The sequence below is a fragment of the Pyricularia pennisetigena genome (assembly GCF_004337985.1).
Source record: "Pyricularia pennisetigena strain Br36 chromosome Unknown Pyricularia_pennisetigena_Br36_Scf_10, whole genome shotgun sequence".
Lineage (NCBI taxonomy): Eukaryota > Fungi > Ascomycota > Sordariomycetes > Magnaporthales > Pyriculariaceae > Pyricularia > Pyricularia pennisetigena.
The window spans coordinates 592,531-616,290 of record NW_021940922.1 but is presented as its reverse complement, the minus strand read 5'-3'; the positions used below and the strand labels follow the sequence as shown (position 1 = coordinate 616,290).

The 23,760-nt window shown below is 52.5% G+C and overlaps 13 protein-coding genes across 13 annotated transcripts; 6 read left to right on the top strand and 7 right to left on the bottom strand.

The window, feature by feature from the left end:
* Positions 1-66: 66 nt before the first annotated feature.
* PpBr36_10547 (uncharacterized protein) lies at positions 67-2,264 on the top strand (the record flags this gene model as incomplete). Its single annotated transcript, XM_029897658.1, has 2 exons — positions 67-1,010; positions 1,100-2,264. The coding sequence occupies 2 exons, from the start codon at positions 67-69 to the stop codon at positions 2,262-2,264; spliced, it is 2,109 nt and encodes a 702-aa protein (XP_029744109.1).
* Positions 2,265-3,613: 1,349 nt separating this feature from the next.
* Positions 3,614-5,320, bottom strand: PpBr36_10546 (uncharacterized protein; the record flags this gene model as incomplete). The annotated part of the gene is made up of 3 exons (XM_029897657.1): positions 3,614-3,724; positions 3,758-4,453; positions 4,538-5,320. 3 exons carry the CDS (start codon positions 5,318-5,320, stop codon positions 3,614-3,616), a joined length of 1,590 nt encoding a protein of 529 aa, XP_029744108.1.
* An 845-nt stretch (positions 5,321-6,165) lies between these two features.
* PpBr36_10545 (uncharacterized protein) lies at positions 6,166-6,997 on the top strand (the record flags this gene model as incomplete). The annotated part of the gene is made up of 3 exons (XM_029897656.1): positions 6,166-6,269; positions 6,325-6,561; positions 6,679-6,997. The coding sequence occupies 3 exons, from the start codon at positions 6,166-6,168 to the stop codon at positions 6,995-6,997; spliced, it is 660 nt and encodes a 219-aa protein (XP_029744111.1).
* Positions 6,998-7,680: 683 nt separating this feature from the next.
* PpBr36_10544 (uncharacterized protein) lies at positions 7,681-9,350 on the bottom strand (the record flags this gene model as incomplete). Its single annotated transcript, XM_029897655.1, has 3 exons — positions 7,681-7,965; positions 8,247-8,803; positions 8,939-9,350. The coding sequence occupies 3 exons, from the start codon at positions 9,348-9,350 to the stop codon at positions 7,681-7,683; spliced, it is 1,254 nt and encodes a 417-aa protein (XP_029744110.1).
* Positions 9,351-10,239: 889 nt separating this feature from the next.
* Positions 10,240-11,296, bottom strand: PpBr36_10543 (uncharacterized protein; the record flags this gene model as incomplete). The annotated part of the gene is made up of 2 exons (XM_029897654.1): positions 10,240-10,475; positions 10,624-11,296. 2 exons carry the CDS (start codon positions 11,294-11,296, stop codon positions 10,240-10,242), a joined length of 909 nt encoding a protein of 302 aa, XP_029744113.1.
* Positions 11,297-12,828: 1,532 nt separating this feature from the next.
* PpBr36_10542 (uncharacterized protein) lies at positions 12,829-13,363 on the top strand (the record flags this gene model as incomplete). Its single annotated transcript, XM_029897653.1, has 2 exons — positions 12,829-13,103; positions 13,177-13,363. 2 exons carry the CDS (start codon positions 12,829-12,831, stop codon positions 13,361-13,363), a joined length of 462 nt encoding a protein of 153 aa, XP_029744112.1.
* A 1,330-nt stretch (positions 13,364-14,693) lies between these two features.
* On the top strand, positions 14,694-16,328 carry PpBr36_10541 (uncharacterized protein; the record flags this gene model as incomplete). Its single annotated transcript, XM_029897652.1, has 2 exons — positions 14,694-15,354; positions 15,448-16,328. The coding sequence occupies 2 exons, from the start codon at positions 14,694-14,696 to the stop codon at positions 16,326-16,328; spliced, it is 1,542 nt and encodes a 513-aa protein (XP_029744115.1).
* A 938-nt stretch (positions 16,329-17,266) lies between these two features.
* PpBr36_10539 (uncharacterized protein) lies at positions 17,267-17,818 on the top strand (the record flags this gene model as incomplete). Its single annotated transcript, XM_029897650.1, has 1 exon — positions 17,267-17,818. The coding sequence occupies one exon, from the start codon at positions 17,267-17,269 to the stop codon at positions 17,816-17,818; it is 552 nt and encodes a 183-aa protein (XP_029743968.1).
* On the bottom strand, positions 17,359-17,709 carry PpBr36_10540 (uncharacterized protein; the record flags this gene model as incomplete). Its single annotated transcript, XM_029897651.1, has 2 exons — positions 17,359-17,482; positions 17,507-17,709. 2 exons carry the CDS (start codon positions 17,707-17,709, stop codon positions 17,359-17,361), a joined length of 327 nt encoding a protein of 108 aa, XP_029744114.1.
* A 231-nt stretch (positions 17,819-18,049) lies between the features above and the next one.
* Positions 18,050-18,440, bottom strand: PpBr36_10538 (uncharacterized protein; the record flags this gene model as incomplete). The annotated part of the gene is made up of 2 exons (XM_029897649.1): positions 18,050-18,189; positions 18,302-18,440. The coding sequence occupies 2 exons, from the start codon at positions 18,438-18,440 to the stop codon at positions 18,050-18,052; spliced, it is 279 nt and encodes a 92-aa protein (XP_029743969.1).
* Positions 18,441-19,200: 760 nt separating this feature from the next.
* Positions 19,201-20,152, top strand: PpBr36_10537 (uncharacterized protein; the record flags this gene model as incomplete). The annotated part of the gene is made up of 3 exons (XM_029897648.1): positions 19,201-19,494; positions 19,580-19,943; positions 20,016-20,152. The coding sequence occupies 3 exons, from the start codon at positions 19,201-19,203 to the stop codon at positions 20,150-20,152; spliced, it is 795 nt and encodes a 264-aa protein (XP_029744116.1).
* Positions 20,153-20,356: 204 nt separating this feature from the next.
* PpBr36_10536 (uncharacterized protein) lies at positions 20,357-20,665 on the bottom strand (the record flags this gene model as incomplete). Its single annotated transcript, XM_029897647.1, has 1 exon — positions 20,357-20,665. One exon carries the CDS (start codon positions 20,663-20,665, stop codon positions 20,357-20,359), a length of 309 nt encoding a protein of 102 aa, XP_029743997.1.
* A 1,153-nt stretch (positions 20,666-21,818) lies between these two features.
* Positions 21,819-23,092, bottom strand: PpBr36_10535 (uncharacterized protein; the record flags this gene model as incomplete). Its single annotated transcript, XM_029897646.1, has 3 exons — positions 21,819-22,387; positions 22,477-22,669; positions 22,763-23,092. The coding sequence occupies 3 exons, from the start codon at positions 23,090-23,092 to the stop codon at positions 21,819-21,821; spliced, it is 1,092 nt and encodes a 363-aa protein (XP_029743998.1).
* Between the last annotated feature and the right edge of the window lie 668 nt (positions 23,093-23,760).

The following is a 23,760-nucleotide window of genomic DNA, read 5'->3' as shown; positions in this document are numbered from 1 at the left end:
GCCAGGGTTCCTGCTCGCCCGACGTAGCGCTGCGCGAATCGCAAACACCCAATAGGTTGCAAAACAATGACATCAACCACTTTAAACCCTCCTCCACCCGGGCTCCACGACGCAAACGATATAGCTCCGAGGACCGCGCTTCTCCAGTCGCAAGCTGCCCCAAAACCCCATGAAGCACCCTCGGGCCACAGCGAAGAGAACCAAAAGAGTGCCGACAAGGAGAGCGCCGCCGCGCCGGAACCGCAAAATGCAGGGCGACCCTCACATACCGCCTCGGATCTGAAGCACAAGTTTGACGATAAGAAGAAGAGCTTGGTCGAGAAGAACAACCCCCCGGGCGGCTTTGACAAGACACCCCTTCCCGACTTCCCCCCTGGCTTCACCATCAAGATTACCTTTCACAGGGCCTGGAATCTCCCCATCGCTGACATCCCGACCGCCGCCGCCGACCCCTTTGTGCACGCGACCCTGACCGCCGACGTCCCGAAGCGTCACAAGGAAGATCCGAACTTGAGGCATCGCACTCGCACAGAGCGCAGAACGCTCGAGCCGGCGTGGGAGGAAGAATGGGTCGTCGCCAACATTCCCAGGACGGGCTTCCGTCTCAAGTGCCGCCTATACGATGAGGATTACCCGGACTCGGACGACAGGCTGGGTAACGTCACGTACGTTTCGCCCATGATCGATGAGAACTGGCAGGGGTTGAAGCGGCACACTTTTGAGGTCAAGAAACGATCAGGGAGCAAGCGGGCGTACTTTATCAAGGCGGCCGAGTCCTTGTTCAACCGGGATTCTCACATGACACCTTTCCTGGAGTTGAGCATTGAACTTCTGGGTCACTCTTCCGCACCAGGGGCCCAGATGTACACCGTCTCACCAACCAAGTATATCCAGCACTTCAGTCCCATGATTGGGCGCCTGACGGGCGTCAAGGTCAATCGTGAAGAAAGCGATGAACCCAAGTCGCCGAATCGCCCAGAATCGGAGAGCAAGAAGGCGCAACGCTACGAGTAAGTGCTGTGTTTTTTGTTTGTTTGTTTGTTTCGTTTCGTTATACCCCTGCAACGTTATAGCCCGGCTAACCCAAGCCCCTCACTAGCTTCCAAGCCACCGAGATGCAACTGGAGGGCCCTGTTCCACCAGAGATGTACCACAGGTATGTCGAGTTCAAGCGCTTCGTGGGACCAATGTTCTCGTCGGCAGGTCTACGAGGGCGTGTCCTCAACAAAGTGCTGCACGACCAGCACCGCCGTGTATACAACTACGACTCGACCACAAAATACGGTAATTTTGCGCCATGTTCAAACGAGGCTTCTCTCCAGTTCCTCCAGCTGGCACATTTTGACGAAGGCGGCCGAGTCTTCACGTACGTCCTCACGCTAGATGGATTGTTGCGCTTCACCGAGACGGGCAAAGAGTTTGGTATCGACATGCTGTCCAAGCACACCATGCACTCTGACGTAGAGACATATATTGCCTGTTCAGGAGAGTTTTTCATCCGTAGAAAGAAGCACAAATCCGATCTCTTCCACTCACATAGACGGTCACACTCCAAGTCTCAGAACGGTGATGAGATGAAAAAGGAGGTTAGTGATGATCAGAAATCCCAGGAACAACGGCGAGCCGAGGAACTAGAACGGAGGCACCTGGGTGGCGAGGAAGAACCTGTCAAGAACTGGGAGATCCCTGGTAGGGAAGTGTCTTCGAGCGCCGAGGAGGGTGGGGACAAAAAGGAAAAGGGTGACGAAAAGGAGAAAAAGAACAAAGATGAAACCGAGGAAAAGAAGCCAAAGAGGTCGAGCGAGAGCAATTCACCGCCTCGCGATCCTCGCAAATATGAGCTCATCATTGATAACGACTCTGGCACCTACCGCCCTGACAAGTCGATACTCCCACTGCTGCACCAGTTTCTCGAGCGCAACTTCCCTGACCTCGAAATCCGCGCGATGCACTGCGACGACGACGAGCTCAAGAAGCTCAAGGCGGATCAGCACGAGGCCAAGAAGAAGACGGGTCCGCGCGTGCACATGGTGTTGAACCGAAGCCCAAGCTCGTCGAGCATCAGCTCGTCGGACGAGAGTGACCTTTCTAGCCTGGACCAAAGCCTTCAAAGCGAAAGCGCAAAGAAGAGCAAGCGGGAGAGGGCCTGGGATGCGCTCAACGATCCCAAGAGCGGGTTGCAGGAGCTCAAGGGGAGCCTCGCCCGGCATCCCAAGGATGTTGTTCCTAGGGAGGTTGGCAAGGCGGAAGAGGTGAAGGTGTGAGACATGGTGCTGGCCGCCGTATACTAATGTCTACTCTCGTATAGTTTTCTTGGATGAACTTGCTGTCGGGGCGCTTTTTTTTTCTTGGGGCTTGTTGCTGCACGCTTTATTAGTAATGTTAAATTTTATTCAAGAACTCTTGCTAAGATGCCTAGCTGCCAGGGATACCTTTCTCAAGACGCTTTCAAGTTAGTTTTCTTCTCACTGGCCTCATGTGCTACCCTCTCCTTCAACGGTCATCGTCTTCCCTCCAAGTACTAGACCTTAGAGATTGTGACCATACAGCTATCCTTGGGGTTATACTGAGACTTTTTGGGAGAAATAATAATAATAAAAAAACCCCAAATATGTGTTTTTAAAGTTTCCTCCAAGAGGAGCCATGCAAGGCAGACTATATACCAGAACCTTGGCTTTAGTTGAATAATTTACCACGGCGTCCAGCTCGGGCTGCTGGCCGTCACCGACCGTACTGCCTTTGCGCGCGAGATTGAGACGGCCGCTGAGGTAAATCCCGTCCCTTTCCATCTTTGCCGAAGCTGCCAAACAAGGATGGAATGCCAGCAACTCTGTCGAGAACTGCCTTTGTCCACTTCCTTTTCTTTCAGTGATCAGGTCCTGCCGTGCTGTGACTTTGCATTCGTCTGACTGACTGACAAGCCCTCTTTTCCCGCGTCCCCCGGCGTGTTCCTGACCTCGGGTGCCGCCCGAGACGTCAAGCTGACGTGGATTGAGGGCGAGCTGGTCGTTGAGCGGGCGCGCGTCGTCAAAGGACTAGTCTACATGTCCATCCCGCCCTACAGGGGCCTCGCCATACCTGGTCAGCCGGCCAAGCAGGTAACGCCGCAACTCTTATTCCTGTGCTTCACGTGTTGCCTTCGTCTGCTTTTCAGAACTTGAACGTAACACAATGAAAAAAGAACTTACAATGAGCCGTGCTTGACATGACAACAAGGTCTACTACTACCACACTTTCCAAGAGTTGTTTGCTCCATTCTTCCGAGCCGGTTTGGTTTTGGATGGAATGGAAGAGCTTGCCTTTTCGGAAGGAGATGGCGATCCCGACAGGATCGAGTCAAACTCAACTTCACGCAGATACCCCTCATGATGTCGTTCCGCGTACGACGGATAGGCTGAATATGCTTGGACTTATTCTCGAATCATACGGGCATTTCAAACACATATTCGCAGGAACATCATGCTTTTCATTGATACAATCATGAAATCTGCACTTGCTAGACTGCATGTCATCATGTACGATCCTACGCCTAAGAGGAGAAACTCAGGAGTTTCCCGCCATATTCCCCCTTTCCCCCTTTTACTCCGTGAAAACACCTAAAAGACTGCTTGTATCAAAAATATGGGCCTAGAATTTCCCTGATTGGGGGTACAATCCATTGCCTTCCAGGTATCACCTCGGGCACTTCAGGCTCGATCTGAATCGCCGCGTTGGCAGGTGGAATCTGATCATGCTAGTTTCTAGTCCTTGCAGCCACTGGAACCTGGAGGCCCAGGCACCTAAACACCTTGTCTACGCAGTTGTTCATGACTTCTTGGACTCGGCCCTCCGTGTGCCAGTAGCTATTCCAGCTCGCAGAAAAAGTCATTCTGTTCTCATGAACCATTACACTCATGACTACGTCTCGGTTCAGTACGGATCGGGTGATAACAGGCCGCTCAATGTGAAGGGAACCAATGTTAGTCCGCATAATTGAGTCGATGTTGTTCATTCCAGGTATGAATACCAGCATAGGCTTTTGGTCGCTCCTCTCCAAGAACGTCACTACGTCCGAGTCGACAGCATCGGCATCCTCAAGCGGCTCAGGCCTGAGGTCGGGCTCGGCTTTGACTTCACCGTAGAACTTCTTGATTTGTGACATGACGATCAGAAACTCCTTCTGCTCTGCACGAGAAGCGTCGGTACCCGGGCAGTTGAAGATAAGTGTTCCCACTCTGCCGAGTGGTCCATTCAGAGATATGATCCCTGGAGGTGGCCCGTCCGGCCATTCGGGGACGAGCACCGGCAGATCCGTTGAAGAGCGCACATCGACCACGAGGCATTTGTCTGAAAGTCTGTGATGAACTGATGCTGGGTCTTGAACTCTGCGAGGAACAAAAGGCCTTTTGTCACAGGTGATGTGGCTCCTGTATCGAACGACTTGAGCATCCAAGCCCGGGAGCAGGTGCCGGTTCTGATAAAGTTTTAAAAATGCAAATGGTATGCATGTTAATTTTGTACACGTGTTGGCTAAAGAAAGTATGATAGGCTGCTTTACCTGCCAATCTCGAGATACCAATATCATCGCTGCGTGAAATGCCTGAGACACTGTTCTGCCTAGCGCCGACAGATTCGCCACCAGCAATATGGAGTCGATCTCGTCCAGCTCAATGTACCGGTTGGCGGGGACGATCGATTCCGGACCCAGAAGCACGTCGGGCAGGAAACTCAAATGCGACGGAAATTCCGAAGCTACGAAACCGGGAGGTAGAGGAGCAGGAGGTTGCTTGCCGTGGCCGAGCGGTCTGCATGTATGGCTGCTATCCAAAACAGGAACTCGGTCGGCACGCAGATGGTCCACGTTGTTTTCTCGAGTTTCCCAGTCGAGAAACTCTGGTGTAGGTCTTCTGAGGTCGTTGGCGGCGAACATGACCACCGCATTGAGAAGCCCGAGACAACCGTTAGTGTCAATTAGCCAGGCGGGCGATCTCAGAATCAACTGAATCTCTAGCGCTTCTCTGTGAGGGTCTGGATCAGGGATAAGCGCAGAGAGATGGCAACTGTCGAGCGACCCTTGCATGCTAGCAATGGACTCCTCGTTGGGACCAGATGCAAAAGTCGCGGCCACCCAATCAGGTATTCTCGAAGGATCTGTACCGCTGATGCGAAGAAAAGACCTTAAGAGCGTGTCTGTAATGACATCTCTACTGACTGTGGCTGCAATTCCTGGATGACAGAAACGGAGCTTGATCCAGGCTCTCTCGATTGCAACCTTGAGGCGCTCCTCAAGAAAGTCCACGTATGGAGTATCCCGGAATTGACCACGGTTCAACTTGACCATGCACGAGGCCGTGATCCTCTAGGCTTCACGGCCCGTCCAGTTCCAGTTTTCCGCGATGTTGTAGTAGGTCGCTTCCATACTGTTGAGCTCCCAGCTGAATGCATCGCCATAGTAAAGTGGTATGTCGATATCCATTAGTTTTTGTAGATCTGCTGGAAAGTGACTTGACTTTTGTGCTGTTTTCTAGGCGATGGCTAGGAAAATGATTGATGGTGACAAATCAAAGTAAAGCGATGCCCAAAAAGTGCATGTCTTACTAGTCTAGAGGAGGCAAATGTTCAATGTGTACAAAGCCGAAGAGATTTATTCTATCATTGACGTCGTGACTTGTGCCAAATGCCCCGCCAAACCAGGGGAAGAAGGCGCAGTGGATGGTGTGGAGCATGTCTGTACATGGCAAGTCCGCACCAGATCAATCAGGAAACTCCGACTTGACGGATGTGCGCCCGCCTGGGGAAACTTCGTATTGTTTGTTCTTGGCGTATCTACAAATACGGTTTCTTTTTCCTGTTCGCGTCTTGAGGAAAGTCAATTTCTTCGTTCTGTTTCGGCGCGGTGCAGTCTCAAAGTCTGATTTTTGTCTGCTGTGACAAAATAAGAGGAATAAACCAAGCATCGAGCAATTGGGTCCCTTGCTACCCCTACCCCGCACCTTCATTCAGTGACAACATCTCCTTCCCCACCAAACACCTGACCACTGCACCACTGCCAGCATCCAAGCATCAAACTGTCAGTCCAGCAAGCCTGGGCAACAACGATCAGCCCGACTTATTCTCATCCAATATTTCCCATCTTGGTGTTGAACAGCCGCGACTCACATCCTTGCGTCGCCCTCGCCCTTCACCATGTCTTCAAAGACGGAAAAGGACCAAGAACAAATCGCCATAGCCAAAGGGCTGGAGAACATCCCTTGGTGCGATGACTACGAAAAGATGATCTCGGGTGTCTTGTGAGTCGAAAGTGCAGCAAGTCAAGCTGTTCGCACTAACTCAACGAAAATCAAGGTACGACTCTTTCGTACCGGAGCTGGTCCAGGGTCGCTTTAGGGCCCGACGCTTCATGCACAAGTACAACCACTACTTTCCCGAAGATGCGACTCCTGAATCGCTGCAAAAGGGCCGTGAAGGGCTCCTCCGGGAAATCATGGGCAAGGTCGGCAAGGATTCCTTCATTGAGCCGCCGGTCAACATCGACTATGGCTGCAACATCATTATCGGTGACAACTTTTACTCGAACTTCAAGTAAGTCCGCTTGCCTCTAGGAATAATCCTAGTTATTGACCTGGAAGCTATACTAGACTATTACTAGTGTAGTCTAATCTCGCTACTGACATGTGACTGCCACAAAACGAAAAACAGCCTCGTAATTCTAGACTGTGGCATCGTCAACATCGGCAACCGTGTCATGTTCGGTCCCTTTGTCTCCATCTTCACCGCCACCCACGAGACCGAGGTACAGTCGCGTCGGGACGGGATCGAGTACGCTCTCCCTGTCACGATTGGGGACGACTGCTGGATTGGCGGCAACGTCACAATCTTGCCCGGTGTCACGATCGGCAAGGGCACCACCATCGGTTCCGGCAGCGTCGTCACCAAGTCAATCCCCGAGTTCTCTGTCGCAGTAGGATCGCCTGCAAAGGTAATAAAGAAGGTTCAGCCTGTGCCAGATCTTCCATAGGAATGTAGCAGAAGCTGAATATATGAGAATATGGTGTCATTTACTTAACGTGAAGCTCATTCATGGCGATATAACATTTGGTTGTGTATCTACGTGACGTAATCTGTTTTGATGACTAGTGAGTCTTCGAACTTATACTCAAGATTTAGACTTTGCTTTGGGTTTAAGTAGACAGAATTTGGATGATATGTTTACTTTAGGATCATGTAACCGAAAGGGATGAACATGTTTGTTGAGACTTTTGCGCTGAAGAGCTCGTTCAACTTGCGTACTGCCGTTGCCATGCCCAGGATCTCGGAGGTCTGCGACACGGGCGGAATGGACGGGAAAATCATCTTCTATCTTGGCAGGATCTTGGCAGGATCTTGGCCATGTTTTTTATTTCTCAGACTCCGACCAAGGGGTGTCCTGTCTTGTCAAAACTTGACACAACCTCTTGATACGAAGGTGCACGATATTCTCAAAGGCGTCGTATTAGGAGTCCAGCGTGGTCGCACCAAGAGCCACTCCAAGGAGTACTCTGTCCAGCAGGTTACGAGAACATCGGAGTAGGTGACGGGGTATATAGAGCTGGATGGTGATGTGTGTATGTGGGCACGTCATATATAGACTATGCTTTGCGCAATCGAGGTGGGGGAACAAGAAGAAATGCCTACGCACAAGTACACAGCCTGCTGCACCAATCATATAGTTGCCTCCACCAGGACAATGCTCAACAGATACCCATGCACGGCCCACCTGAGGCCGTACTCCCTGACGACTACGCTCCCGCATTCCCCACATCGAAGACGCTCCAGCTTGGTCTTGAACCTCTCCGACGGCGGCGGCAGGAGGTTTGAGCCCTCGGCCATCTTTGCGAGCTCGACGGTGAACCACACCGACGTGCGCTCCTGGTACTTGTGGCGCGCCCTGTGGTAGAGACCTTGTATCGAACGGGGACTGTATCTTGAGTACGTGCTTTCGAGAAACTATAAGCAAGACACCGATTACACGAATCAGATACTTGTCCAAGTTCTAGATACGTTTGTGGCGAGGAAGGTCAAACAAAGAGGGGAGGTGATAAAAGAGTGCTTGTGCATCTTTTTACAAAAGAAAAGGGGGCCGAAAAAAAAAACCCAAAACCAAAACACCTCGTATAATAATGTCTGCCTTTGACAATCTCTTTCAAAACAAGAGTAAAAGAATAAACACGAAAATATTATTAAAAAAAAGATCAGGACAGCAACACCAGGAATCATTTCTTCCTCACATTGCTCTTCCCCCTGCCCCTACTCGATGTCTTCCTGGAAGGCGCATCGTCGTCGTCCTCCTCGCTGCTGCTGCTACTACTACTACTGCTGCTGCTGCTGCTCCCGTCGTCGACGGGCGGGGGCACGTCGAAGAAGCTCCCCGCGCTGACGGCCTTCCTCTTGATGATGACGTAGCCGATGCCGCCCCTCTTCTTGGGCCCGTCGTCGTCGCTCCGCAGCAGCGCGGGGAATATGACGATGCTCCGCCTCCCGTCCCGGCCGCCAGAGTAGTAGTGCGGCTTCTCGTCCAGCTCCTCCAGGGGCGGGCGCCACTCGAACCGCCAGCGCGCCGCGTGGCAAAAGAGCTTCTCGCCCAGCTCGACGGCCCGCGTCGACACGGCTGCGAGGCCCGACAGGCGCTGCTCGCGCTCGCTGGGCGAGTTGGACCGCGCAAACACGACCAGCAGCCGCTCGAGCGTCGCGACGCACGGCTTGACCAGCGCGTGGTGGTCCTGCGCGCCCGGTTGCAGGAAGAAGGCGGTTATCATGCGCCAGGCGGCGAGGGCGGCTTCTTCTTCTGCGATGGTGTTGGGTTTTTTTTTGGGTGTCGTGTTTGTTAGCTTTGGGGTTTCCGGTTCAACACCCTCGGGATAAAGAGGCGGCGAATATATGCGGTGGAGGGGCAAAAAGGAAAAAAAAAAAGGCCCATTACCTTTGCCCAACTCGGGCCTCAACTCATCGAACCGCCTCATCAACTCCACGACGGCCGGATCCAGGCTCGTCTCGTCCGGGTGGCTGTAAAAGTCGATGCTGCTGACCATGGCCCTGGCGATGCATATCCGGAGACCCATGCGGCGGTGGCGCGGCGAGTGCAGCAGGGTGGCAAGGTCCTCGGCCTCCTGCGCATCGTCGACGACGCCGGCGTCGTGTATCGACTCGCGGATCTGCTCCCGCGAGGAGTAGACCGAGTCGGTGTGGTAGAAGCGGCGGGCGTGCGAATCGATAGCGGAGCGTAGTATGGTCCACGTCTGGCGGACCGACGTGTCGTCTGGTGGCGTAAGGAGGCTGTCTTGGAAATTTGTGATGGGAAAGGGCGACGCCCCTTTGGAACTGCTGCCTCCCATCTTTTTTTTTTGGTTGTTGTTTGCAGAGGGGCGGGGGAAAAAAAAACAGTATATGCTATGGCTTGTTGGCTGCTGGGCGAGACATGATATATTCGATGGGATCCTTGAGAATGGTGTAATGTAAAAGGATTGCTTGTCGTATTTTAGTGAAGAAGATCAAGTTCGACGTGCATGGGCCGAAAACCAGAGGGGCTTTGGCCGGCTACGCTAGATAAAAAGTCGTTCGTCACTGCGTGTGGGTTTTGGAGCGATTTCTGACCGGCGACCTTGTGATTGCGGGCTGTGTGTATCGGGCGCGATAGCATCCACCATATTCACATGAACCGAGTTTAATCGTCAAGTCCCAAGAAGTTCGGAGCAAACCAAAAAGCTGCAAAAAAAGGCAGCCACTTTAGCTTGACCGTCCCTGCAGGAGGGAACCTCTCCGCGATATGAACAACAAATGTTGCATTCGAGCAGGGGCGATGGTGTAAAGCACGTGGGGGTTGTGGCAGAAAAGGCGTAAATCCAAGCCACTCAAGATTAGCGCATCTCAGGTGGTCAACTTAAATCAACTGCTAAAATGTTAGTTCATGCTAGGCTCGAGGTTGGGAAGCTAGCAGGGTGACGTGGTCAAGGACAAGGTGACCACGGAAGCTCGCCTGACGAACTGCCTTCACCTAGAGCACTAACTAAACTAGACGTCTAGTATGGTTCCCCTGCCATCATGCAGTCCTAGGTTTGATTGAGGTCTCTTGACAATGACTGATGCCGGTAGGCACGTTCACCACTTTGACAATTTGCTAGGACCGACAAAAGATCAAGGTTGGTTTGATGTAAGTCTAACTCCCAAACAAACAAAAAACTTATCCAGATATGGAACATGTAGGACTGTGGAACCCGAACTTATTTACTCGTAAAACACCAAGCAGCGCACTTCAATGCTCTGCCTGCCCTTAGCGTCGGGCGGTGTGGCCGGATCGACAAAGGCCGTATGCGGCGTCAGTGCGGCGAGACCCTCCCGCCCGTTTGGCCGCCCTTGGCTCCTCGAATCGAAGCACTTGATAAACATGACTTCGTCTGGGGTCATGTCCTTGGCATAGTAGAACTTATGCTTGTCATTAGGAGTGATGGCGTACGTCTCGCCTGGGCCGTGGTGTTCATGGCAACTGTGTTAGGACCTGTACACCCTGGTCGCTGTCGAGGGAAAAAAAAAGAAAAGAAAAGAAAAAAAAAAAAAGAAACAGAGAGGCACAGAAGCAAACAGTCATTCTCCGAAATACGGGGTACTTACCTCTGACCTCGTACCCCTCGGTGCTAGCCAGAGATGCAGGATCCGCCAGGACCTCCTTCCCGCGGTCATCGTCGTCCTGCCCCTCCTGTCGCTTCGGGTACAGAAGATCAACGGCAACCAGGTCCTTGGGTTCTGTTGAGCGCCAGTCGATCACAGCAAGGGGGTAATCTGACGCCGGCCATCCTATCGGCCTCCAAACGTTGATGATCTGGTACCGTCCCTTGACCAGCTCCTCTGCCTCGGCCGGATCCGTGACATGACGACGCAGGCGGGCCTCGGCGGCAGCGGGCGTCTGGTCGACGTGGACGGCCTGCACAGGCTGTCGAGGGCTGTCGGGCGTCCGACGGCGGATGGTGTGGTCGAATATGACAATCTTTTTGATGCCCGGCAGCTTCTCCCTGAGCAAAGACTCGACCTCGGAATAGTAACCCTCGCGGACGGCCTTGTCGTCGGTAAAGTCTTTCTCGGCCGCCGGGTGCTGGTAAACTGCGAAGCCACAGTTGTCGGTGGTGAAGTTCTCAAGACCCTCGGCGCGCATGTCATGGACGGGACGTTCGACGGCAATGCGCTTCCACGAGGTGGCGTCGACGTCGACCTTGCTCCATGGCTTTCCGCTGTCGGTGTTTCCGAGCGTGGTCGGATCGAGATAGCGGAAACTGCCGGTAGTTGCCATGGCTGGGTGGAATGGTATTTATTCCTCAGTTTGGTAAAGCTAGGTAGGTAGTAAATATAAATATCCTGGACTTGAGCCAGATCCGGATCCAGTCAGTAGTTTGTGCGGGGTATCTTTCTTTCCGGGCAGGGAGGTAATTATCAAGTGCCCGGCAATCTGCCGAGTATCGCTCTGTTCAAACTGCGGAATTAAAATTGTTCAGTTCAACGGCGTGGATAGGACTGCAATCAAGATGTCCTTTGTGTTTTGTGACATACACGTGATAGCTGTCAATCCCCCCAAATATATATTATACCCCAGACCAAGCGGGAGCCGATGATGCCATCGCCATTTGACAAATGGAGAACACCCATTTGTCATTCCGATTGCAGTGGGGTAAACTATTCCTCCGCAATCACTCGCCTGACTCGCGCCTTTATTGTACATTCTGTTTCCTTGTTGATCAGCTCAAAAAGCCATGAGCTCGCCATCGTCACCAGAAAGCCTCAACAGTTCAACTTGGTGCCGCGTTGTCGTGTGTTGCACAGCACCCGCCCATGGCGCTGCTTTCAGCGCGTTTGGATCTCTTAAATACAGGGACTTGCGCCATGCCAGGGGTGCTTCTTGGTGGTTGTTTTTGGTAACCCAGGGAAATAGATGGTGGGACCTCGTGTGGCCAAGCAGGCGCCCGTTGCTTGGCTCAACAATGGGTGATTGGAAGCTGGGTACCTTGCTTTTCCGCTCACACCACGCCAGACATCAATGTCCCGTGGTGAATCTTTGATCCTGTGGTGGGTGACAATGGGAGGTCAACGAGACCCTAATATAACCCATTCCATATCTAGGCATTATATTATAAACATACCTTGCCTCGGGGATCTGTAGTTTATTAGTTATTCCCTCGCCCTACGTGAGGAAAAGGTCTCAATTGAGTCCATCACCTAAGCTCCACCCCGCCTCTACGATTCTAAGTATTATCAATTACGAAAGTATGATCACTCAGATTACTGACCCTCTTTTTACGAATCGGAACCAACAAAAAAAAACAGCACAAACCAACCTCCAACCTCCAACCTCCAAGCCACATACCGCCCACCCGCCCGCAGGCCCTCATCTTCCGGGGGTTGCTTACGCCAGTGCGCAAAAAAGTCCATCCCATAATTAACTTGGCGGGTACGCGCGTCGAGAAGGATGAAAGGAACGAAATAACAAAAACTTCAGCCTTATGGCGTGCCGCTGTACCGAACACGACCCTCTTCGGGCATCTCGGCGCTTTCCCCCCAAGACAATTTAATCAGACGAGCGAAAGCCGGCAAGGACTTGGCTGACTACGACTTTGGTATTGCTTCTTTTGGTCCGCAATACTTGGCCTTGGCTGTAATTTTTGTCTTTTTTTTTGTTTTGTTTTTTCTAGGCAAAGTAAAAAAAAATAAAAGGAGGCATGTCAATAAGAACCGATGCCTGCCCACAAGCCGATTTGTTTTGGTTCTTTGATGGTGTCGTCTGCCGGTCGGTCTCGGAAACTTGTCTTTCAAGCTGTCTTAATATCCAAGATGATGGTGTACCACCTCGGATCTGTTCTCTGTGCCGCAGCAGCAGTAATGAGCACACCAACCGCGCAAACAGTGGTCGCTCATGACTGCTATTCGAAGCTTGTACCAGACATTGAACCGCACGAAATTTCCCTTGTTGTCCCGTTGGCCAACGTCATTGCCACTGATGGTCCGTCGTCCACACGGCAGTGGAACGGTGATGCTACTGCCCGCATCAACATACTGAGCGAGATTCCTGTTGCGGTTGTCCGGCCCACATCACCAGCAGCCTCCACGTACGTGGTTTCATCTCCAGTGAGCAGTCTAAACATCGTTGAACCTTGTGTCTGACTACTTTGTCCCCTGCAGAAACTCAATGGCAGTTTGTAGGCCCGTCGCCCCCAAACGCGCTTGCAATATCACAGTGGATGGACCGAACGCCAAACCCAACAACGCGCACACCCATGTACCCAAGCCTGCTCACAAGCTGACCAGGTACGATTCGGCGGCGTTTGCTGGCGCGAGCGCTCTGATTGGCGCTGCTCTCTTGTTCTGAGTGCTAGGCTTATGCCAAGACATACTCGACGACTGCTAGACTAGTGTGTCGAGGCTGGACCGATATTTTGCATCAAGCAGCGGCGCGGGAAGGGGAGGCGCCCTGGATCGTGCATATGGCTCTGATGCCGTCGTTGCACCTACCTGGGCCACAGGATTTAGCAAACGTGGCCGACCGGATGATGAATCTTGTCAAGCATGGTCTTTGAGTCTTCAGTCGGGAGCGGCGCCCGGACCCGACGGCATTTTCGGTTCTCTTTGCCGTCGCTCTCCTTCGGCCTGAATCGCACGCACGATAGTCAGGGACAAAGATCACCAACGATCTGTCTTTGACTAGACTGAGTGCACCCAACGGCTGGGTCATCTTTGTGCCGCCGCTGCAGTTGCAATGCCCCGTCGACATACGCAGACTCTCCATTGCTCAACGCCGTCACGATGCCGTGGTCTCCACGAAGCTCACTGGAGGTGGCCATGTAATCGATTAGGTGCCGCGGGATTCGAAACCTCCAAAGTGCACGGTACGATCTAGACCGGCTCGCCCGGGGATGTGCTTGCGATGTAGGGCTGGGCAGGATACGCTTGGGGGTTTGACTTTTGGTCACTCGTGCGGGGCTATGTACGACAGGCAAGGAGACTGGCCGTGTCCTGGTAGCGAAATTCAAGGATCCCGATAGTCGAGCGCATGTAACGTTCGATTCGTTGGATATAACCTTAAACCGCTAATATTATAATTCCCGACAACCATACCGACTCGAGCTGTTTGATCATTGCTTCATTTCTCTTCGATACACTTTGAGTACGAACAAAAAAGAAGAAGAACAAAAAAAAAAAAAAATTTCTCGTTGGATCAAATTTGGACAAAGAACCGGACTTTGAATCGGTTGTTATTTTGTGTCGTCGTCCAGTCGAGGAGATCGCCTATCCATCACAGTATTTACCTTCCCCTTTTGGAAAAAGCCGCAAAAAAAGCCTGTACCGGCGCCGTCATCGATGCAACTCGCCTGGGCAAAGATTGCGTCAAAAAGTGGGCAGAGATAGCACGGCTCGGGGAGTGATGATGGCATGTCAAATGAGGGGTAAGAAACAGAGTTATGATGTCTTTTCGAGTGGGTGTGATGAATGGCGTTTATAGAGATTTGCGTATCATTTATTACTCGCCGTCATGCATTATCGTTACCTCGTCTCAGTCTATATTTATGTTTATATATATATATATATATATATATACAAACCATCGTCTCCTTTTTCCCTTTTTCTTCCCTTTCAACCCGGTGAAGCCCTGTCTTGTGTGAAAACCCAACTACCAAAGCCCAGACTAACCTGATCGAACAATGCGATCAACACCAGGAGCACTGGCGGCCCTGGCCACCGTGGCGGCGCATCTCGCCGCGGCCCTGGTTCCCCGCGACGCACCAGAAGCAGCAGCAGTAGCCGCAGCAGCAGTAGCAACAGCACCACCGACGACGGCAGCGATGGCGCTCCCCTTCCCGGCCCAGGTGGCCATCGACGACTCCAACCTGGCCATGTGCGCCAACGCCAACTGGCCGCCGACGTCGACGGGCGTCGGCGAGGTGATCAGCGCGCAGCTGCCCGACGCGGACCTGCAGGCGGCGCTCAAGGAGGTGGACCCGGCGCGGCTCCGGGCGACGGTCGAGAAGCTGGTCGGCTTCGGCACGCGCCACACGATGTCGACGCAGACGGACCCGAAGCGCGGCATCGGGGCCGCCAGGGACTGGATCGCGCAGGAGATGCGCGGCTATGCGCAGGCCGCCGGGGGGAGGATGGAGGTCACGGTGCCCGGTTACGTGCAGGGCGTCGCGTCGCGGATATCGTTCCCGGTCTTGATCAGCAACGTCGTCGCGACGTTGAAGGGCGACAAGGATCCCGATAGGGTCTATGTCATCTCGGGGCATTATGATAGCCGGGCGACGGATGTTATGAACTTTGAGATTGATGCGCCGGGGGCGAACGATGATGCTTCGGGTGTTGCTTGTGGGTTATTTTTTTTTCTTTTTTTTTTTGTTTTCACTACTCTCACCCTGACTGATTACTTGCCAACACTCGTTTTTGCAACCACGCAAAAAGTGGCAATGGAACTCGCCCGCATCTTTGCGACGCGCCGGCCAGCCGCGACGATTGTTTTTACCGCCGTGGCGGGCGAGGAGCAGGACCTTTTCGGGTCAAGGTTCATGGCTCAGACGTTCCGCAACGCGTCGGTCAACGTAGAAGGCGTGCTCAACAACGACATCATCGGATCTTCGACGGGATCCCGAGGTGAAAAGGACCCGCACACGGTCCGGGTTTTCTGCCAAGGGGGATCGCCACCGGGCGAGCCCAAGGATCGGGCGGAGACGCGGGCCGACATTGGCGGGGAGAACGACTCGCCGGCGCGGGAGCTGGGGCGGTTCGTGGCCGAGGTGGGCGCCAACTCCTTCACCGACATGAAGGTGGCGCTCGTGTACCGGCTGGACCGGTACCTGCGGGGCGGGGACCACAGCAGCTTCCTGGACGCCGGGTACGGGTCGGCGGTGCGCTTCACGGAGCCCAACGAGAACTTCAACCACCAGCACCAGGACGTGGGCAAGGCCCCGGACGGGACCGTGCTGGGCGACCTGCCCGAGTTTGTCGACTACGACTACGTGGCCCGCGTCGCCAAGGTCAACCTGGCGACGGCGTGGTCGCTGGCCAACGCGCCGCCGCAGGTCCGCAACGTCACGGTGGACACGGAGGATTTATCCAACGACACGGCCCTGTCGTGGGCCAAGATCGCCGGCCCGGCTGCGGCGCTGGTCAAGGGCTACGAGGTGGTCTGGAGGCCGACGACGGCGAGCATGTGGACGCACCAGCTGTTCGTCGGGGACGTCACGAGCGTCAAGGTGCCGCTGACAAAGGACAATGTGATTTTTGGGGTGCGGAGTGTGGGTCAGAATGGTTACAAGAGTCCTGCCACATTGCCGTTTCCCTGAGAACATTTTTTTTTTTTTATCCTTTTATCCTTTTGTATTTTTATATTTGTATAATTATTTATATACATTTTTTCCTCTTTTTTTTTTCTTTTCTGTTGGGATTAGGTGAAAGCGAGAGGAAAGTTGTAAGGAATAATGGCAAAAGGCAGCAAACAGCAAACAGCAGCAGCAGCAGCAGCAGCAGCAGCAGCAGGTGGAGTCATGATCTTGGCTTACACGACACAAGCCACTGAATCGTTTAAATTAGGCAGTGGATGAGGGAAATCAGCCTGTCTGCTTTTGGAAGCTCTCTTTTACCCTTTACCCAAAAAAGGTGTAGTGGTACACGTAAGCAGCCACGGACGCTTCAAGCTTGTCTGATTTGTTTGTTTGGTTTTGCTGACGTCCGCCGTTGTCGCAATGCCACTTTCTTTGCTGTAATCACTCGATTCATGCCCCGACACAAAAACAGCCAAAAATAATTTATTGCTAGGTTCTTTGATCGCAATGAAACAACCAAAACCTCTCACTTGGACACTTGATCGTCAAACGTGATTCCTCTTGCAGGGAAATTCCTCGCATGGGTTCAACAAAACCCGCGCGAAGGAGTTACCACAGCCCGCATGCATGGGGAGGACAGTAATTTGCACCTCGCTGCGCCCGCAACCAGGCATCATAAATCCACACAGCCCAAGGTCCCGCATAGCCATGGCCAGACAAACAAGCCCCCCGCAGGGCGCGTGCTTTGGCTGTGCGGGTTGGGTTTACTACGATGTCGAAATATATATCAAGTCAAAGGTAAAAAGAAGTTTGTAGAAAGAATTTAAAAAAAAAATACATCATCACATTTCTCATTCTCCAACACAAACCTCATCAAACACATTGCCTCGCGTATTTGTGGACTTTTGTTGTTCATTCAGTGGTGACCCCATTATCACCACAAGACTTCAACTTCCGACATGGAACCCTGCAACACCACCAACCATTCCACCGACATAACAAAACGACATCTGAACCGAGCCATGGCCATCCGCAAGCGAGCAGCATCGGATCAGTCGCCGTCTCCTCTCAGGTCACAATTTACGTCCGCCTCTGCCAAAACCCAGCCGACGACCACGAGACGGGCGCAGTCGATGGTCCCCGAGCAAGAAGACACCGCACAAAGCACCAGATACCTTTCAAAGCCCCTCTGGACTCACAAGCGCCAAGATCCCAGCCAGTGCAGGATGCAGACCCGGGCAGTCAAGACGCTGCGCACCGGGTCGCCGCCGAGACAGGACCGGGTCGCCAAAAGGGAGCCGCTGAGGCCCGGCAGGATCCCCGAGTCGCTGCGGATCGGGCGGGAGAATCCCATGTTCAATCTCAAGGTGGCGCGGTCGCCGTTGAGGATACCGCACTCCATCGTGCTGGCCGACGACTCGGCTTCCTTTGTGAGGTTACTCTGGGCAAGGTCGCCGCTTGAGGCGTTTCCGGGGATTTCAGGGCGGTTAGGGATAGCCGAGAGGTGCTGACTTGTTTTGAAGCGGTATTTGGAGAATTGAAATAAAAAAATAATAGCTGTGGAAAGAATCACGAAATGAAAACAGTTGAAAAAGTGAAAAAAAAAAGTAAATCTCATGCTTATTATTGAGACCCTTGAGAGGTTCTGTATGCCCTCATGATACGGTGGCTGGTAGGTTACACCCCGATTTCCGCTTCCTGTTCCTGTTCCAGTGCGCCGAGATTCCATCCTTCACATTCCATCACGCCTTCTTGACACCACCCATGTTATTCTGAATAGTGCCGCCGATGGCACCGTCCTTGGTGAACTGCTTTCCAATCATTCCATCCGCGGCCAAGGGGCCTCCAACAGCCTGGCCTATTGAACCAATGGCTCCGTCGGCTGTGGTTTTGGTGTGTATGTATTGTTAGTCAATTTTGTAACAGACTCCTCAAGAATTTTACGAATCAAGAAACAAAAGACAGCCAGGTCAAGCCAGACGACGACAACTTACCCTCAAACTGCTTGCCAACAGCTCCTTGGGCATCCATGGCCTTGGGCTTGACGGCACCCCCGATGCTGGGGGTGTCTTTGCTGAAGTCCTGGGTGGGGATGCCAATGGGCTTATCCTGGCCGGGCTTGTTGCTCTCCATTTTGGATGTGTTGTGTTGTACGGTTTGGCAAAGTTGTGATTGTTTGGTATTGTTCTTGTGTAAACGGAGTTGTTGAGATGTTATTCAGATCTGCTCTGTACGAGGGTGACATTTGGACGTGTTCAAATAGGAATCATATTGGTTGCACAGGTAAGCAGCACTCAGTAGAATCGCCAAACGATGACGACATACATGCGTCCTCGTCTCCTATTGTCATGACGACATTGCTACGATGTAATCGCTTTGTTTTTTCAACAGTGCGTTTTAAACTTTGATTGATTTTGTTTCGCACCTGCAATAACCTCGAATCTATTACCGTTATGGTGGAGTTGGCGAGCACCTGCAAATGGACGTGTAGACTGAGACCTATATCATCAGAGTCTTAGCTAGAATTGCCCAATAACAGACATCAAAATTTTGCGTTTTTGTGTAATCCATGATACGTCGATTGGCAATCAATAAACCCGGTCCCAATGCAGGCGTACAGAACATGCTGAAAGATGTTCACTCTGCTTCCTCAAAGCGCAATAATGACGTCACGGGGCTTTTTCTATCATGATGATGCCGTCGGTTGGTTTGAAGGGCGGGCGTTGCCTGGGCGCCCCGAGGCAGCTAAGTTATGCTCAAGACAGTCTCTGTAGAAAGTACAATTCTGAACCAGTCAATGTTCCAAAATAGCCGAAAAGTCCCAAGGTAAAAAAAAAGAAAAAAGAAAAAAAAAGCCATTCAAAGAAATGAGACTGTGATCCAGACTAGGCAAATGAAGATGCAACCACTCTCCAACGAACAAGTGCAAAAGCTTTCCAACTACGACACCCTGGCCGAAACCGACGACGCCCAGCCCGAAATCGTGACCTCCATCCCCGAGGTTCCCATAACCGAGGCCCGCAAACCATGGCAGCCTGAGGACGAGGACCGGCTGCCCCGTCCCGGCGTGGGTCGGGCAAACATCGCCGCCACGTACGATCGACCCGAGGGCACGACCGACGGGAACTATGCGGAAAAGCACCGCGATCAGACGGTGTTGCAGCAGCACCTTGAGTTCTTTGACAGAGTGAGTAGACCTTCGTTTGCTTTTGCCAGACTATTTGTGGACTCTATTCGCTAATTTCATATCTCGAACCACCGCAAAAAAAAAGGACCGCGACGGCATCATCTGGCCGCGCGACACCTTTGTCGGCTTCTACCGGCTAGGCTTTGGCGCTGTGCTGTCCTTCCTGTCTATATTTGTGATCCACAGCAATTTTTCCTACGCGACCGGAGACTCGTGGATTCCCGACCCCATGTTCCGCATCTACTTGTCCAATATCCACAAGGACAAGCACGGCAGCGCCTCGGGTGCCTACGACGCCGAGGGCCGGTTCGTGCCGCAGAAGTTCGAGGATCTCTTCGCCAAGCACGCCCAGGGACGCGACTACATGACCGCCAGGGATGTCGCGAACCTGCTCAAGGGCCAGAGGATGATTGCGGACCCGGTTGGTTGGTTCCATGCGTTTATAGAGTGTAAGTCTGTTTTGGTTTCCTTTTCTCTTTTATAAAGTCCTTGCTGACATTTATCTGATCACCATGCCGAAGGGACTGCCACGTATTACATGCTGTGGCCCGAGGACGGCCGCATGAAGAAGGAGGATGTCAGGGGTGTTTTTGACGGCAGCATATTCTATACCATTGCTGCCAGACGGGAGGGGAAAACGGAGGAGGCAAAACGATAATAAGATGGGTTGTTTGGCATGAAAGAGGCGAGGTCACGGCAATTATTCCTAGATAAAGAAGATATTGGAAGTTCAATGTATCCAATGGGAATAAATTTCTTGCCAAATAACTCTCACATAAAATGGGGTATCTCTAAAATGAAAAAAAGGTGACTGTCGACAGAATCCATGGCTGACACGTTGGATCCCCTCATCCAACTGCCGTTACTTTATGTTTTTATTTTCGTCCTGCTCCACGCGTCCGTTCTGGTCTGTTGATGGCTGATTCTCCCCCGTCTCCCCGACTTTAGAAACTCCATCAATGTGCTCTTGCCTCGGCACACCACGAGTCCAGATCTTCCACTCAAACCCAAACACGGCGATGCTTGCGACTCCGATGCCGATCGCGCATCCCACGACGACAAGGACAGTCGTCAGAATGGACCCAGCAGACTCGGGGGTTAAGTTGACGCGCTTCTGTAGGACGTCCCGCGGCTGCAGATGCTGTTGGTGCCGGTGGGTCGCATCGGCCATGGTCTCAGGTTGCTTTATCAATGCTTCTGGTAATGTGTCCCTCTGGACTATTATTGATGAAATTGGGCTTGATGGCAGCTGCAGATGTGTTGAGCTGGTAGCATCGACTGGTGCAGCAAGAGTTGTTGCGCAGAGCAGAGATGTGATGAGAAAAGCCAGAGCGGCTGTGTGATGACTGGCTCGGAAGGCAGAGTACATGTTTTTTTTTTCCTTTCTGTCCTTGAGTATGCGACAGCTATGTGATGTTGGCTAAGAAATGCAAGAGCTGGAGCTTGATGTGCTGCAAACCCTTTGATGATTTGTTTAGAAGTCCGGGCTATGAGAAATCTAGTGTCCCCTGACCATAATATACACGGACTCTGTTCGCCCAACGGCCCCGTTTCAGTGATCAAGGGGAATCGAAGCATTAATAACCGCAGTGTCCTTTTTTTCGGTGTTTTACCCCAGAGTCACACGATTGCTTAGACCCATTTGCCTGCAAGACTCAGCCCTACCAGACAAGTGCCAAGGTGAGGGACAATACATGAGAAAGTGAGAAAGAATTTCAGGCAGATGACGCCAAGAGCGCAAAAGGCCACGATGGTTACCTGACAAGAGCATTGGTACCTAATATTAGCGAAGCATTTTTGTTACTCGATTGACTTAGGCTAAGCGCACCGAAGAGGTAAGGGTTCACGCCTTTGCTGCGCCGCGCGCTTGTTGCTTACACGTGGGGATAAAACCGAAAGGGGAAGCAAAATTTTAAAGCCCCAATGTCAGCAAGCAGGCAGGCAGGCAGACGTCAATTCCAGAAGCGAGAACAACACAATGGCCTCGGAGCGAACAACTCTGATGATTTAGTTTTAAGCAGTTCTTTTTTTTTTTTTTTTTTTTTTTTTTATCTCTAGGATGTATAAACAAATAAGGCCTTCTATATACAAGTCGCACAGTTTGGTTGTAAAAGCCTGTGCTATAAACGTCAAAGTTAGAAAACCCAGTCTTGTCACCAGGTCGTGTTTGCCAAAGGCCTTGAATGGCAAGCCCCAAAGCAGGGGAAGGTGAGAGAAAAAGAAAAAAGAGTATAGAGAAGAAGATTTGGCAGCGTTGCGTAATAGAGCGTAGGAGCTACGCATGGAGATAGCTCGCCTTAGCAGCAAGTCGATGCGCGTTCAACTTAGGACAGGCCCAGAAGCTGGCGGAGAATGTCAAACATTGACAGGCTCGACTCAGCACCTGTTCCAGCTTCAGCCTCCTTGCCAGGCTCGGCCTTCTTGTCACCCTCGGCCTTCTTGTCACCTTCGGCCTTTTTGCCAGTTTCGGCCTCCTTACCGGTTTCTGCCTTCTTGCCACCTTCGGCCTCCTTACCGGTCTCTGCCTTTTTGCCAGTTTCGGCCTCCTTGCCAGTTTCTGCCTTCTTGCCACCTTCGGCCTCCTTACCGGTTTCTGCCTTTTTGCCACCTTCGGCCTCCTTGCCGGTTTCTGCATTCTTGCCAGTTTCTGCCTTCTTGCCACCTTCGGCCTCCTTACCACCTTCGGCCTTGCCAGCTTCGGCCTCCTTGCCAGCCTCGGCACCGGCGGCCTGGGGAAGAAAGATTCCCCATTCGCCGTTCATGTTCTTAACAACGAGCTTGAGCTCATTCTCTTCCTCCTCAAACTCGAGTTCGCCGACGTTGTTGTCAATGACAAAGGCGTTGACCTCTGTGCAGAGCCTGCCGATCTTTCCCTGGCGGATGTCGAGCTTGTCTATATTTTCAGGAAAAAAACAAAACGGGTTTCTTGTTAGCAATCCAACTCGGGAGGGGGTGTAGGGATCAGGGCAAAGGGTTACTGACTGCCGGCGTTGAGGATGTAGTCAATCTGCTGCAGCGTTATGTTATCGGCGCCCTCGGCAAGCGTCACCTTGTACGACGACGGCTCAAGGGCAGTGAAGCCGGCCGGCGGGGGCGGCGGGGTCTTGTTCTCCGTCACCGTCAGAGTGCGGCCCGCTGCGTTGTTTTGGAACTCGACCTCAAAGACGCCGTTTTTCTGCGGGATTTGACCATGGCGTTAGTATGGAGCCTTCAGGTAGGACCGAAGTGTCAAGCCCTCGCAGAATTTGCTCAGGTTTCCAAAGCTTACCCCAGCTGGGAACAGGACGTCCTGCTTGGTGGCGCCGGCTTGCAGTGCGACGGCGACGCCAAACTGGCCGGCAATTTCCCGCTCGTCCTTCTTTTCCCCTTCCTTCTTTTCGCTTTCAGCGCCACCAGAGGCCTTTTCTCCAGTCTTGTTCTCTCCAGCTTTGGCCTCTCCGGCCTTGGCCTTTTCTCCAGTCTTGTTCTCTCCAGCTTTGGCATCTCCAGCTTTGGCATCTCCGGCAGCAACCGCATTCGATGCGGCGGCCGGGGCTGTAGGCAGAGCCAAGACGGCCGAGAGCTGGGCAGCCAAGAGGAAGATGGACGAGGGACGCATCTTGTTTATATGAATAAGGCGATACTTTTTTTTATATATCGAAGAGAGAGAAAGAAATGAAATAGGGTTCAAACGAAAGTCGGTCCTGCCGAGATGGTGGAAAAATGGCTGGCCAAAGAAGTGAAGATGGTATAGATGGGTGCAAAAAGATGGAAGAAACAAGAGGGGAATCGATCGAGAAAGGGGCAACATCTTGGAGCCTATATATAATTCTACACAACGTAGCCATACCGGCTGCCTCTGACCGAGCCAGGAGGTATCATGTTGCCATCAACGACAGTTGCATGAAAAGACCCGACGCGGCTGCTACTGCATTGCCCAAAACAGGCATCTCCATCTTGAAAGCGTCGAGCAGCGCAGCAGGTTCAGCCGCGCTAAGCTTCATCATGCGGTAAACCCACGCGTGGTCCAAGAGGTCCTCTGGGGGTGGAGAGGACCCAAGGCGCAGGGCGAGGATGCTTGTTCCCGACAAGCAATCGCGGATGTCGTGGCATTGCAACTTCAGTCAAGCTCAACGGGGTAGTCGCCGGACATGTGGCTTGGCAAAAGACAGTAAGCCCTTCGAATTGCAACGAGTGCAAGACGTGATGGGGAGAGTTTGCCAAGGCTGCCAAGTCAAGTGAGACGACAACAACCCCTGGGATATGGGGCCGTTTGGATGGCCATTT